This window comes from Xenopus laevis, chromosome 1L (genome assembly GCF_017654675.1).
Source record: "Xenopus laevis strain J_2021 chromosome 1L, Xenopus_laevis_v10.1, whole genome shotgun sequence".
NCBI classification, from domain to species: Eukaryota; Metazoa; Chordata; class Amphibia; order Anura; family Pipidae; genus Xenopus; species Xenopus laevis.
This window is the reverse complement of record NC_054371.1, coordinates 138,064,429-138,079,536: the sequence shown is the minus strand read 5'-3', so window position 1 is coordinate 138,079,536 and position 15,108 is coordinate 138,064,429. Positions and strand designations below refer to the sequence as shown.

Below are 15,108 nucleotides of genomic sequence, written 5' to 3'. Positions count from 1 at the left end.
TTGGTTTTTTGATGGGGTCAGTGACCCATATTTGAAAGCTGGAAAGAGTCAGAAGAAGTAGGTAAATAATTCTCAAACTATAAAAAAGAATTAATGAAGACCAATTGAAAAGTTGCTAAAAATTGGCCATTTGATGAAATACTAAAAATTAAAGGTGAACCACCCCTTTAAATGGCCCCAAACCCCAAAATCAAACCCAGGACCCCAGTGTTGGATGGCAGCGATGCTAATCACTGCAGTGACCCGCTACTGCACTTATTAATTTGTCTATGATAGATGCAACAGTGGAACAATCTCATATAGAGCCAATAATGTACAAGTACTTGACTGAACCATGGGAGATACAGTAAGATATACATGCAGATCATGGCCTGGGTAGAATCTAACCCAGGACTCTAGCACTGCAAGGCAGCAACGAGCAAACATATTTCCACAACACACTGAGATCAGGAAAGCGTCAAAAGATTGCAGAAGTGTTGCATTCTATAAACGTAGTTCTTTTGCTTCAACACAAACTTAAAAGACCATAGCTTGCCTGTTTCCTTAAATTCTACAGTCATTACATAATGGGTCAGATTTCTTTGAACCCATTTTTATGTATATCTAGAGAACATAGCTGCTGTAAATGTGGAACAGTTTAACAGATTTTATGAAACAGGGATATAAAACTGTAAGATACCACCCACGAGATTCCTGTTTTCTGTAGAGATTATGGGATTTCACAGAAAAAAAATACTACTACATTATAAATCCTTTTATTAGATATCACTTTGATTACATGAAAACCTAAATTTGCAGGTTCAAGTCTACTAAGTTTGTTAAACGTATGTATTTAAAGCACAACTAAAACCTATAAACCTAAATTAGACTAACATTAGCATAAGAAGGTAGTTTTAAAACATATTATTCACATCGAATCCGATGAACAATTTCAGTAAAAAAAAATATGTCTGGGTGTTTACATCTTTGGTCCTAAAGCAAACCTAAAACTTCTTACCTTGGACATGGAAGTTGCTAGACTGCACAGAAGGGTTTGTTATGGTAGGATAGGCCTTCAGATAAGAGCCTCCTGTCTGCTGAACGTGGGCTGGTTGGGGTGTGCGTCTATGAATCATGCCTGGGGGACCAGTTAGTCGTTGTGGGCTCAGGTGATGAGGGGAAGGAGCTGCACCTCTAAACCTGAAATTAAAGTGATGAGTTATGGTTAAATACACCTCCTAGCTTTATGCACAGCTGGTAATATACAATAGAAATCAATTTGGAAAGCCTGATCCACTGTAATTTAGTTCTCTTTTAATTCATATAAATATTTTGTGAGCAGTTGTTTAACTTAGGAATGAGCGAACTTTTTCGATGTATGTTATGCTGCAGAATTTTCTGTTTCACCAGCAGGAAAATTGCTAATAACATTATATTTGATGTAAAATATTGAACTACTGGGGGTTTCCCCAGCTCAGTTTTTGATAAATCAGCCACTTAGTTATGCACCCCTCAATTGACAGGTGTGTATGGTCCTCCATAACTATACATCCCGCAACCATGTTAGTCCATTTTATGATTTCAGGATAGGAGAAAAGAACAGTCCTGCATAACTTGAAATTAGAGATTTGTTGTTTGCAGGACTCTCTAATAAATTTGAAAAAATAAAGTGGACAATGAGTAAATTTTGAAGTGCTAAAAAAAGTATATTCTGCACACCCATGTATATCATTGGATAGCTTTTTAAAATGCAGATTTTATATATTAAATATGTGTAAAAGTAAATGGAATTTTAATGAAAACATGATATAAAAGGAGGTTTTCAGCCAACTAAAGCTGTAAATGTTCATGGGAATGCCCCTTTAGTATCTGTTTGTGGTTTTAATTTTTTAGGCCCCTGTTTCTGTTTCCCTTCAAATGCACAATATATTAAATAAAAACAGAAGGCAGCTGGCAAGCACAGTTGTAAAGCAGTAAGCAGGCCAAGTGGAACACTTAATATGAGTTTGCTGAGGTCTGTTTCTGGCCCTTTTGTAAATATTGCCTAAGTACTCTCTAATACGTAAATGCACAAACATTTATGAATAATGGACTATCTGGGTGGAATCTTGCCACTGAACACAAGAACGAAATATGTTTTATTTCCTTTTTTTTGCCAGTGCTCTGGTGCTTGCACAATATAATTGTGAACAACATGGCCCACCCCTTTCAACAGTCTTGTCTGATTTTTGCTGTGAAGCAAATAAACATGAGGTGACCCATGGTGACCAGGAGCTTATTAAGGTTGGGATGATACTGCTTTTTAATGCAGTTATTTTGATCGATGAGCAACTAATTCACCTAAAACCAATGTCTTGTCATGAAGAAAACATCAGTTTTTTCCCCTGTCTTGATTACATTTCCATGTCTCACTGAACGATGATTTCAGTTTTTGGGTGGATTTCATACATTCCAATCTCATTTCACAGAGTTCCTTTTTATATTTCATGCTTTAATATTGCTCTGCTTCCCTCAAAAAGCTTATGAGTAAGTCTAAATTAAAAGTAGGATGATAAAACAAGATGGTGTGCTGCCAGACAGGGCTCTATTATAAGACATTTGTAGACTTTATCATGATCTCTGAATCATTGCTTTGAATTTCTGTCTTACTAACATGTGTGACTACAGCACTGCATCTGCTCAGAAATGAGGAACTCTGAGAATTTTCAATCCAGATTTGCCCCTGAATGAATCACACTCTATTTACTCTACTTATTTCATGTTTGTTTAGTTTCTTGATGGCAAATGTACTGTATGGCTGACTATAAAGCCAAATAAATGAATGTTCTATGCAAAAAACACATAGAAAACCATGCACACACAATATAATATTATGCACTCTATTCTGTACAGCAAAGTTGGGATTTTAAAACACGTTGTAAGAATTAGATGAAGAGAAGCATTGTGTTTTTATCTTGGATATTATTCCATGCTGATTCATAGTGTGTTTATACATAATGGAAGCCTTCTGTCTACTTATCTCTGTTTGATGCTTTCATAGAAAAGCTGTACAAACCAAGCACATGACAAACTTAACTAGCTTAAAGAATCTATAAATTTTAAGGGATTCACATTTTATGCCACATCAACTGGTATTCATCACTGATGGAACTCAAGAAATTCTCTATTCTTACCTCATAGAAGCAAGTAATACAAAAAAGGTTTCAAATGTTTTACTCAGAAAACCAGCAAGGTTGACTATCAATGCACCATCTATTATATTAACATTTTCTACTAAATTACAATTATAAAAAGTATTAAAATGCCCCCAAATTATTGGGTACTTTTGCTTAAACAAAGCACAGCAATGTATTAAGTCTGTGGTCCTGTTCCCAAATATATAGTACATATGTATCATTATTGTTTTGTTTTTATTACGACAGCTCCATTACATTAGAGGGCACATTTACTAAGGGTCGAATATCGAGGGTTAATTAACCCTTCGACTTCAAATATCGAAGTCGAAAGGATTTAACGTACCGGATTTACCGCATTTATTGAAGAAAAAATCGTTCGATCGAATGATTCGAAACATTTTAATCCATCGCTCGAACGATTTTCCTTCAAACAGAAATTACTTAGAAAGCTTATGGGGAAAGTCCCCATAGGCTAACATTGGTGCTCGGTAGGTTTTGGGTGGCGAAGTAGGTAGTCAAAGTTTTTTTTAAAGAGACAGTACTTCGACTATGGAATGGTCGAATATTCAAACGATTTTTAGTTTGAATCGTTCGATTCGAAGTCAAAGTAGCCAATTTGATGGTCGAAGTAGCCAAAAAAATCCAATCACTTACTGTGGGAATATAATCAGATCTAATTGCCTATCATAGTCAAATTTTTCCTCCAATTGGAGGTGTGCACTCTGGTTGGGGAAACCAAAATTATTTGGGCTAGAAAATACTCCTAGCAAGGCATGTGCACAGTTCAGTCTGGTATACCAATCTTCCTTTTCAAGATATCGCAAAACCAATGTACAGCTCCCTTCTGCAAATTACCTTCATTTAGGTAAAGCAACTGTTCCAGAGTTCAAGGCTCAAACACAAGACCTGTCCTCAAATAGTTCTCACACAGGGTCTACTCAGGAATAATTCTGCCAGTGCTCAGCATATCAAAGCATACTCAGTGGCATTGCTCAGCTGCTCAGCATCAGGCAGATTGGCAGAAAAAAGGTGAGTCTATCTGTATGGCATTAGAGCTGTGGGCCTCACCTCCTGGCTAAACTCAGCAGGGACAGCTTCCACCCATCTCTTTTGAAATGTCGCCAGCAGTATATGCCGATGACGGGCGCTGGTCAGTAACAAGCTAACATCTGCAGTAAATGTGTGGGTACCCAGCATTTAATAATAACTCTTAGGTGAGGGCCAAATTGTTGCCCTTTTCTTATGTAGGTTGTTCCAAGAAGAACCAAGCAACATAAAGCTATGGTGATACAATGTACTCTTGGGGTGCAGGGACTCATGTCAGCTGGACAACATCTGTGAAAATACTGCTGCAGGCACCAAACTATCTTGTTGCTGTGCATCTAGCATTAGTGTTTGAGGAGGCATTCACATAGGAGGATGTCTTACAGTGGTACCCAAGAAATGGCCCCTTTATGTTCAGATCCTATAATAACTGATCCATCAAGAGGTCTTTATCCTATATCATAGTAAGTGCACAGATAAATGTGTATGCATGCAGATAATGTCAGATCATTTACATTGCCAGGTTACATTAAAATTCTTTACAAGGATGATTTGTTGTGCAGTTTCTGGACAACCAAGCATGCTGAACATATATTGCTTGAGAGAAATGTGGTATCTTTAATTTATAACAAAAGCTGGCTCTCGCACACCCAGTGTAAAATGCGAAGTCCGGTGCTCAGTGGTAGAGGTTCGGCCACCTCACAATTGAATCAATAAAGAAGAAATCCACGGCACACAGGCTGCTGCAAGCAAGGAACCCCTTGCACGTTTAATGCGGAAGTGAGCAACGTTTCGGGGTCACGCCCCTTTGTCAAGCCTACGGTAATTAGTGCATACAAGCATAAATAGCCATACAATAGCAATGATTGGTGCAATAATAAAATCATGTGATAGCAGTGCTAAGTGCATTTTGAAACGTTGCTCACTTCCGCATTAAACGTGCAAGGGGTTCCTTGCTTGCAGCAGCCTGTGTGCCGTGGATTTCTTCTTTATCTTTAATTTATAAAACATATACTATTGCGTTCTTGACATGTGTGTTACTTTTGAGTACCCCTGCATGTTACCTATCACTGATTAGCTATTTATCAAACATAATATGGTGTAAATATGCTTCAGACTGCAACTTGATTAAAGCTCTTGTAATTCCTACCTATCAGATCCTGGCTCCATTGGCGTGAGAGGAGGTAGCTGAGATGGTGGATTGTGAGGACTACCCTGCATGTTGCTCACTGGAGATGGATGACTTGGAGGAAGTGATGGAGGGACAGTTCCTCCTGCTGTTCCATTTCTGCTTGAATGAGTGCTTGAAAACATTGCCCCTAAAAAATGAAGCATAGAGTTTTTATCCATGAACATGTCATATGCTCCTGCCTCATAAGATATCCGATAAGGATACTGGCATGCACAACCTTCTTTACATTGCCAAAAAAAATACTCCAGCTTCTGCCAATAATAAAAAAAATAAAGCTACCATAAAGCTATCATATCACCCTCATCCATGTTGCCTTTGGCCTATTTATTGTTCAAGGGCAGAAAATGTTGGGCATAAAGTAACCTGGAACCCATTGCCCCTTTGATAGCAGGTGGAAGACATTCTAGTGGATGTAGTAGTGGTAGTTCGTTCAAGGCACACACACGTCACATTAAATTGAATTATTATGTATTAGATTGCACTAGAGGAACAACAAGCCTGAGCTGTAAAAGATTGGTACATTTTACTAAAAAATTACTGCTGAAAAAATAAAAATAAATAAGCAATGCCAAAGTCACTAACTAGCTGGTTCAGAGAGGCACACTAAGGAACATTTTGATAGAAAGAAAAAGATTGACAGAGGATATCTATATTTTACATTTTACTAAAAATTTCAGATTCAGTGTTGTTTGTTGTTAATTTCCATGTTTACATCAGGGATTATTCATTCAAATAGGTGTTAGTACACAGACACCCAAAAATCTTACCCAAAAAGTATCTATACTCTAATGGTTCATGGTTCAGGTAGAGCCTGCCAATTAGTGACACACATAAAATTCTAAATGTGGGCTCAAGCTAAAAGATATTAAAGGGGAATATTTCATGATTTGTACTGTATATGCTAATTTGGTAAGATTCAACAGGCCACTTATTATGATATGCATTTTCTATTAGTTAAATGATATGTAGAGACATACACACATACCCTGACAAGCTTTGGTATATGTGAGTGCCTACACACTAGGGTTCACTCATAAACACTAGGCAAATTGCACCTGGGCAGTAACTAGGGTTGCCATATTTTCAAAAACAATTACTAGCCAGTGGTGGGGGCGGGAACAAAAGGGACAGGCCGTGATGCAAAAAGGGGCAGAGCCATAGGCAGTGAAGCAGAAAGGGGCGGGCCACATAGCACGATGGCTAGAAGACAGAGAAAAGGTATGTTTCCAGCCAAGGGCCTTTGTTAAGGGTATTACAAATTTACCAGCAACTACATTGCCTATAAATTTTTAATACTGGCTACCAGCCTTGGTGTTTTACCGGCTAGGCTGGTAAAATACCTCCCTGATTCACTGACTTGAATATTTTATAAAAACCTGTTATCCTCAGAAACAGGTATTTTTATCAAGTGCCCAAGGGAAAGCATATTAATTTACGGTATACTTCTTTTTCTTAAATTTATTTATTGTGCCCGTTCGACTGGCTTCTGTGGGCTACAATATATTGTGTTGAATACAACATTTATTTGAGCTATATCTATCTCTATCACAAAAGCGTGATTTCAAAGGGGGATTACTTGATACATTGGGTCTACAAATCATGTAATTTCCTCTAAGTTTGTAAACCACCTACTATTTTATTACTAAGCTCCATAAATCTACATTTTGTTTACGGCAAGTGCATTAGTGCTGTATGTCATACTGTATTCCCTTATCCTATTTCACTAACTACCTGACCTTTCTGCTCTCTGTCTGGGATTCATAACCAAAAAATATTTATTGACCAAGGAAATAAATTGTTACTTTGAGGGAACATAAAAATAAGATCAAATATATTTTTTAAAAAAACCTACACGAAGATTTAATTTTTGACTTTGAGGGATCATAAAAACAATATGAAATACTGTATCTTTTAAAAAACCTACAAAAAGATTTTATTATAAACCGACCTATGTTAATCAATTGACATGGCAGCTCTCTATTAAGGAAAATAAAAGAGACAATCATACAGAAATATTTACAGTATGAACATTTAGGGGATTAGCTAAAGCTTTAGTTTCTGCTATAATTCTGTTGTTGATTTTTTGACAAGCATGTGTTTCAAATCAAAAACTTACATTAACCTTGTTTTTTTTTTTTTTTTTTACTACTTGCAGCAGTGTGCCCTCACTATTGAAGCACAACGCATCCCTGAACCTGATAGTATAAATTGGCTTGAGGTATTTGCAGATTATGTGACCTAAGACCATACTTGGTGGTACACATAGGAGTCATTGGCTCTAACAACAAAACCCAGGTCTCCTTAAATCACCTTCCATTTCCTTAAAGAGGATGCAGTTATGTACAATAAATTGCAGAGGAAGATTATTATTTTTTTAAAAAATCCCCTAAATATTTAAATCAATTCTGTTCTTATTGAACAGCACAAAGATCTTTAGAACGAATAGAATGCTGCAATTATCTTCTTTTTATTTAATTAAGGTGGCAATCTTTAAATAGGATCATAGTCTTGCATCCCATTAAGTCGATATATGCCATCCCCCACTAGAACATTCACTCTCACTGTCATTAGCAGAAATTCTTTTCCAGTGTTCTGATGTGACCTTTACCAAGCATGAGGTTAAGTGTTGTACAGATTATAAATGCTAAACCCAGACCCAGCTAAGCTCCCCTAACACAGGTTAAATAATACCTCTAACTGCTTCTTTATTGTCTTTCACATTTAAACTGAGAATGTTACAAATGACTCCAGGCAGATGTTTCCAATGAAAAAAAAAAAACAATAGTGGGACATTTCATTGCGATCAAACATTTTTAACTCACTTTAACTACTAACACATTGATAAAAGCCTCAACGAGTGTCATTTTTCAATAATATAACGACTTAAGGGTAAATTCAAAATCGTTCTATGTACCATTATTATTACTTTGCAAATTTTATTTCAGAATAACGCATATCAGGTTAATCGTACACATCAAAAGAATGTTCTTTTCATTTGCTTAATTCTACAAATGAGGAGGCACAGTTTAAATAGTAGGGATCAACATAAGTTTAAAAATGCATGAATATGCCTTTGTTTAGTTTTTACAATCCTTACAAATATTTGTCTATGTTTACTAATCCCCTGTCCTTGTAATATATTCCCCCTGGGCTATAACTTATTTAAATTAAAATTGCTGAAAGGAGAGAAACTCACATTAGTCATCACACTGTAGAGCTTGTGGGATACACTGAGGGGCACATTTACTTAGGGTCGAATATCGAGGGTTTATTAACCCTCGATATTGGACTGTTGAAGTTAAATCCTTCGACTTCGAATATCGAAGGATTTAGTGCAATTTGTTCGATCGAACGATCGAAGGAATAATAGTTCGATCGAACAATTAAATCCTTCGAATCGAACGATTCAAAGGATTTTAATCCATCGATCGAACAAATTCATTAGATCAAAAAAAGCTTGCAAAGCCTATGGGGACCTTCCCCATAGGCTAACATTAATGCTCGGTAGGTTTAAGGTGGCGAAGTAGGGGGTCGAAGTTTTCTTTAAAGAGACAGTACTTCGACTATTGAATGGTCGAACAATTTTTAGTTCGAATCATTCGATTCGAAGTCGAAGTCGTAGTCGAAGGTCGAAGTAGCCAATTCGATGGTCGAAGTAGCCAAAAAAACACTTCGAAATTCGAAGTTTTTTTTTATTCTATTCCTTCACTCGAGCTAAGTAAATGTGCCCCTGAAGTTATATCATTTGTACCTGGTAACTACCATTGGCAGATGCAGATCTGTTAATGGTACCACATAAAGTATATATATTGTTTAGCGCACAATATACATCTAATTTATCTAGTATATTCTAACGGTGCTTGATATGTTTAATTTTGGTATTGTATCGGATTTCTGTACAAAAAAAGTCCATCACAGAAATAATGCAATCTAATAGAAACTAAGCAATTTAGGACTAGTAACGCTTCCAATTATAACAGGAGATTATAACAGGAGTCACTATGCCTATATAAACTGTAGTGCTGCTCATGTTTTCAAATGGAAGTGCCCCTCTGCCTTCCCCATCTCACTGCTTACTAACCTTATTAACATAGCATGAAGGAGAGCAGCTGTCTGAGTTACTTGGCACTTGGTGGGCAGTGCACTGATTACTTTTGTCCAGCCTGTCAGAACATCGGTAGAGAGGTAAGGGGGCACTTAAATTACCAAAATCATTACTAAAGTTGGCCATATATGCCAAGATTTGGTTAGGCAGTTTCTGTAATTTTTCCCATGTATGCCAGGCCTAGCTACAGTTGCTACAGAAAAATCTGCAATTCTCTTTTATCACAGATGATTTGTCATGTTTGAAAATGTCTTTCCTGATCAAATGTATGACAGTGAATGTATAGGGGAATCGGCAGATAAGGGAGCTGCACCACAATGGACGGAATAGTGGATGGCACCCATAAACATTTCTGGCCAGCAGACTGACTTTTTGGATACAGTACAGGATTGGCTTGTATATGGCCTACTTGAGAGATTCAATCAATATTCTGCTTAGTTCTTCCATCCCTCTAACTAGTGCAACAATAACTGGATATCAGTTACATCAACAACACTCATCATGTCATTTCTAACATGAAAGTACTGGCACAAATACTGGTAAAGGGAAGACACTTGTATTTTCCAGTTACTATAATACGTTACCCTCATGTTCTACAGCAGTGATCCCCAACCAGTAGCTCGCGAGTAACATGTTACTCACCAAACCCTTGCATGTTGCTCCCAGTGACCTCAAAACAGGAGCTTATTTTTGACTTCCAGGCTTGGAGGCAAGTTTTGGTGCATTAAAACCAGGTGTACTGCCATACAGAGCCTCCTGTAGGCTGCCAGTCCACATAGGGGCTACCAAATAGCCAATCATAGCTCTTATTTGGCACCCCAGGAAGTTTTTGCATGCCTGTGTTGCTCCTCAACTCATTTTATTTTTGAATGTGGCTCACTGGTAAAAAAGGTTGGGGACCCCTGTTGTACAGTATGGAAACCTTTCCTCTCTGACCTTACCAACCCTGAGCATACAGTTCTACTTTGATCTTTTCAGAATTGCTGCCATACACCAACCAAATCATTGATTTGAAAGAGAGACTGGAATATGAATAGGAGAGGGCCTGAATAGAAAGATGAGTAATAAAAAGTAGCAATAACAATAAATTTGTAGTCGTACAGATTAGATTTAGAAGAAAAAGGCAAATAATTTTAAAAAAAAGTTGCTTAGAATGGGCCATTCTATAACATACTAAAAGTTAACTTAAAGGTGAACTAACCCTTTAAATCGAGCAAAATTGAAAATTGCTGAATATTATCCCTTGGATATGTATTCCTGGCATTCCCGGAATTATAAGGAACAAACCTCAGAAGGATGCGACTATTTGTTCCTAAATGTGAAATGTTATCTATGTATGTATGTATATTTTTATCTCTAGAGTATTTATAGAGCACTACTTATGTAGGCAGCACTGTACAGTAGAATAACACAATAAGTGCTAGTGTCCGCTGAATCCTTTTCCAAATGCTAGGTATGCAAGAAACAAGATGAAACTGTTGCTATCTGCGGGTGAACAGTTCATAGTTGGGAAACCTGCTGTGATCTCATATATGTCACTAGGCTTGGTGATTGAAAATGCATTGTCTGGGCAGCTCTGTGTTATTAAAGGGTCAAAACTGTTTTCGTGGCCCCAAGGTTGCCATTAAGCTACTCCAAGGATAAAATCACTGATTGACAGCTGCAGCAATTGATTAGACATGGCCGATGAACATATCGGAAACTCTTATTGCTTTTGAGACTGAAGGGTGAAGAAACTTTCACTGAGCCTGTGATCATGAAAAGAAAAACTTCAGGTCAAAGCATTACATCATACTTTATGCCCTAAGGCCTATGTCAGTCTAGTCCAAAATTCATATGGTCGGATGGAATCTGTTCAAGGAGAAAGTGATGGGTCAGTGTCATTAGTCAGTTGCAAGCATAAAGGCCTCTCAGTAAGTATACATTCCATGGGTGTCCGCAGAAGATTTTCCAGGGGGGGGGGGAAAAATCATATTACACAAATTACTTCTTTACCCATATTTTGGTTTCCACACAAACCTAACAACAGCTTTTCCATAAATAAATAAAGTAGTAACTGTTGCACATGTATAGCATTGTCATTTGATTAGTGACACAAACTCCTTGTTTGCCAGGACAGTACTTGGTATTTTCTATTTCTTAGAACAATTACTAGCCAGCAGTTTGTAGAATGTTATTCTCTCTAGAGATCTAGTTACAGCTGGATACCTACAGTAAAGCCTCCATTTTACAAACCCCTAATTTTAAGTTTTTTTACATATGTTATACCATTTTTTGTGGTCCCACTGATATATGCATAATGCATAATAAATTTCCCGTATTTACACCATTTTCTCATTTCATGGTCCCCTGAAAAATGTAAAATGGGGGTTCCACTGTACATAAAGTAGAGTAACAACAGCAGGAAGAGGATGTGCACAACAAAATGTCACTCGCATAGAATCTATGTTTATACTTCTATTTCAGTCTAGGGGAAAGCTGCTTTATTCCCAGCATGGCAGAAGGGTTAAAAGATAAGAATCATCCAAAAAGAAACAATGAGGTGGATACAGGACAGGAGCAGGAGAGGGGGTGAGGTGCAAAAATATATATTACTAGACATTAAGCCCGTTAAATTAACGGACGCTAGAACATATGTAGTCAAACATTTATAAAAACGGAATTGTTCTAGTCTAAAAAAAATTTGCCAGAGACAGTCCGTGGGGCACATGCGCAGTAGCGCAATCCCACGGACACAGGGACTGGACGCAGAGACACTTCAACTTTATTATATAGGATATGCCCTTTGATGCTGAATGCAAGCAGCGTTGTATAATTAGGAACGTCGGAAACAGAGTGCAGAAACCTGTGGTAATTCTGAAAAACAGGACGACCGCGTGCGAAGTGCAAATAAACAGCCTCATTGTGCCCATTAATTTGCACTTTTGCACACGGTCTTGTAGGCAGGAGCAGACTGAGAATTAAAATAGGCCCTGGCATTTCAGGTACACAGAGGCCCAATTAGCCCACATAGAGGCCCAAACAGCCCCCACCAACCACTAAACATACCCCCCAACCGTCCTGTTTTCCGCGGGACAGTCCCGTTTTTGGGTGTCTGTCCCGCTGTCCCGGATAGTGGACTCATTTGTCCCGCATCCCGCCGGCAGCAGTGGAGGGGAGGCGGCGATGGCACAATGGCCTTTGTAAGGCAACAAACATGGCGGCGCACACGCTATCTGAGGGTGTGACAGCTTGTGGCAACTGTAACTGGTGGCGGAAGGAATAGAGAGAAGCGCAATTAACGGATATTGTGCCCGCCGGGGGGCGGGGTGTAACTGCCACAGGGAAGTTGCTGTGACTTCGCTCACACTGCCGAACCTCTCAATTTCGCCTATCGGTGACTCCCTAGCGCTCGAAGCCGGATACTGATTGGCTGCTGTGGGTGACAGTGGGTTCGGTTGCGCAGACGGACTCAGGCCCTTCATGGCGAGGGTTGGTCATTCCCAGTAAGACACTCGGGAGCGTCACATCCAGGGACTAAGTAACCCAGGCCGGGGAGTGTGGGCCTATCACCGGCCTCTCGCTACCGTATCGCCTAACGCCTGGGAAGGTACGTCCGACAGATTTGCCGTGGGACAGGGGTAAGTTGCATCCCGGCCTGTGACGTCAGTGGGCGGTGCTACAGCTGAGATGGACTGTGTGTGTGTGACCCCCCCCTCGTGGCAGCCGATGGTACGGTCTCGAGACTGAACTTATAAAAGTTTAATAGGGCGCGGATTTTCCGTAAAGCAATGGAAGAGACGCTTGTGTTTCCGCTCAGAGACAGATTGTGACCCTTGGAAAGTGGCTACTAATACACAGTGTGCGCTGCCTGGTGCCTCCCTCTCGGCCCTATCTGAGCTCTTAGCGGCGGCGTCAGTCAGTCAGTCAGTGGCGGGACGGGCTGCTAATCACGAGTGACGGCAGTAATGGATCCCTGAGTAATGGGATGAGACAGGCACCGATAGTAATAGAATCATTAGTCCTATCCTGTAGGAGGTCCGTGGGGCACATGCGCAGTAGCGCAATTCCACGGACACAGGGACTGGACGCAGAGACACTTCAACTTTATTATATAGGATAATATTATAGATATGTCTATCTATACAGATATAAAGAGTGAGGCAGAGGGTTATTAGAGACAGAGAGGTGAGTGTGGGGGAAACTCAGCAGAATGAGATGGGAAAGTGTAAAAGAGGAGAGTGAATAGAGTGAGGCAGAGAGTTATTAGAGACAGAGAGGTAAGTGTGGGGGTAATTCAGCTGAATGAGAAGGGAAAGGGTAAAAGAGGAGAGTGAATAGAGTGAGGCCATGGACAGGTGGGGGATACAATGCAGCAGGGCAAGGAACTGTAGTGGTTAATGTACTTTGAGGCAAATGCAAGGAGAGAATGGTTGTAGGCAAAGCCGACAGCCAATCTGTACCTATAAGATTGAATAATGAATGAAATTACACAGCTATAGACAGGTTCATTATAGTCTCTATAACTCACAAACAGTTGCCCTTACACACATTAACATGAACAGTTCATTTTACACACATATAGACGCGCACAGACACACACATACACTGGCATTCACACTAGGGTTGCCACCTGTCCGGATTTGACCCAGACAGCCCAGTATTTTGAAGGGCTGCCCGGGTCAAAACTTCATGCCGGTTTTCCAAATAAGGAAAACCTTGTGTCATAGCCCTGCCCTTTACATCATGGCCCCACCCCCCTAGTTCACACTCTAAGCTAAAAACAACAGATTCACACTCATCTGCCCTGGGAAAGAAGCGGCTTCATCAGGACATGAATCTCTACTCTGATTCTCTCCTCTGAGGAACAGGAAGTGTCTCACAAAGGGGCTAAAATGGACTGCTGCACTGAACTGAAGTCAGAAGATAAAACTGCAACCGCCCTATTTTACTGGAGTGCTGACAATGCAAATATACAGTTATATGCCTGAGGGTTGTCAGTAAGAAAAAAGGATGTTTTCCTTTCCTGACTCCAGTAAAATAGTATGTAGTTAAAGTAGTTTTATTACTTTGTAGCATGGATGAGAGATAGTAAGAGCTAGCATGGGTTCATTTGGAACTTTATGACACATTCACTGAGAAATACAGTTCTTTAAAAAAGCCACAGGAGTCCTTAATGTGCTCTGCTGCTGCATGTTGAAATATTTATCTATTGCATGTTTATTATGCAATATTATTCAAATGGAAATACAATCATAAAAAATGATATATATATATATATATATATATATATATATATATATATATATATATATATCTATCTATCTATCTATCTATATATATATATATATATATATATATATATATATATATATATATATATACAGTGTTGTGTTGTTCAGGGTTGATAGCTAACATCATAGAAAAACAATATTTGTTTTGTAAAGGAATGAAAGATTTTGTTGTCCTTTTCAATAAAGTAAAAGGCCTCTACATTATCAGGATGTGCTTTGTATGCAAATGAGCTCCTGGAAACCTTTACGTGAATTCATATATATATTTTGAACCAAACGACATTTGACATGGTACAGCAACATCAGTTTCATAACTCAGAACAGATGTAGTATCTCTCA

The 15,108-nt window shown here is 38.8% G+C and overlaps 1 protein-coding gene across 1 annotated transcript in view; it reads right to left on the bottom strand.

The window, feature by feature from the left end:
- Positions 1-15,108, bottom strand: part of glis3.L (GLIS family zinc finger 3 L homeolog) — a 216,129-nt gene that overhangs the window by 40,554 nt on the left and 160,467 nt on the right. Inside the window, exons 8-9 of the mRNA XM_018258381.2 lie at positions 5,350-5,518; positions 998-1,179 (exon numbers count right to left, since the gene is read on the bottom strand). Of these exons, the coding sequence (XP_018113870.1) occupies positions 998-1,179; positions 5,350-5,518 (351 nt within the window). The remainder of the gene's footprint in view (positions 1-997; positions 1,180-5,349; positions 5,519-15,108) is intronic.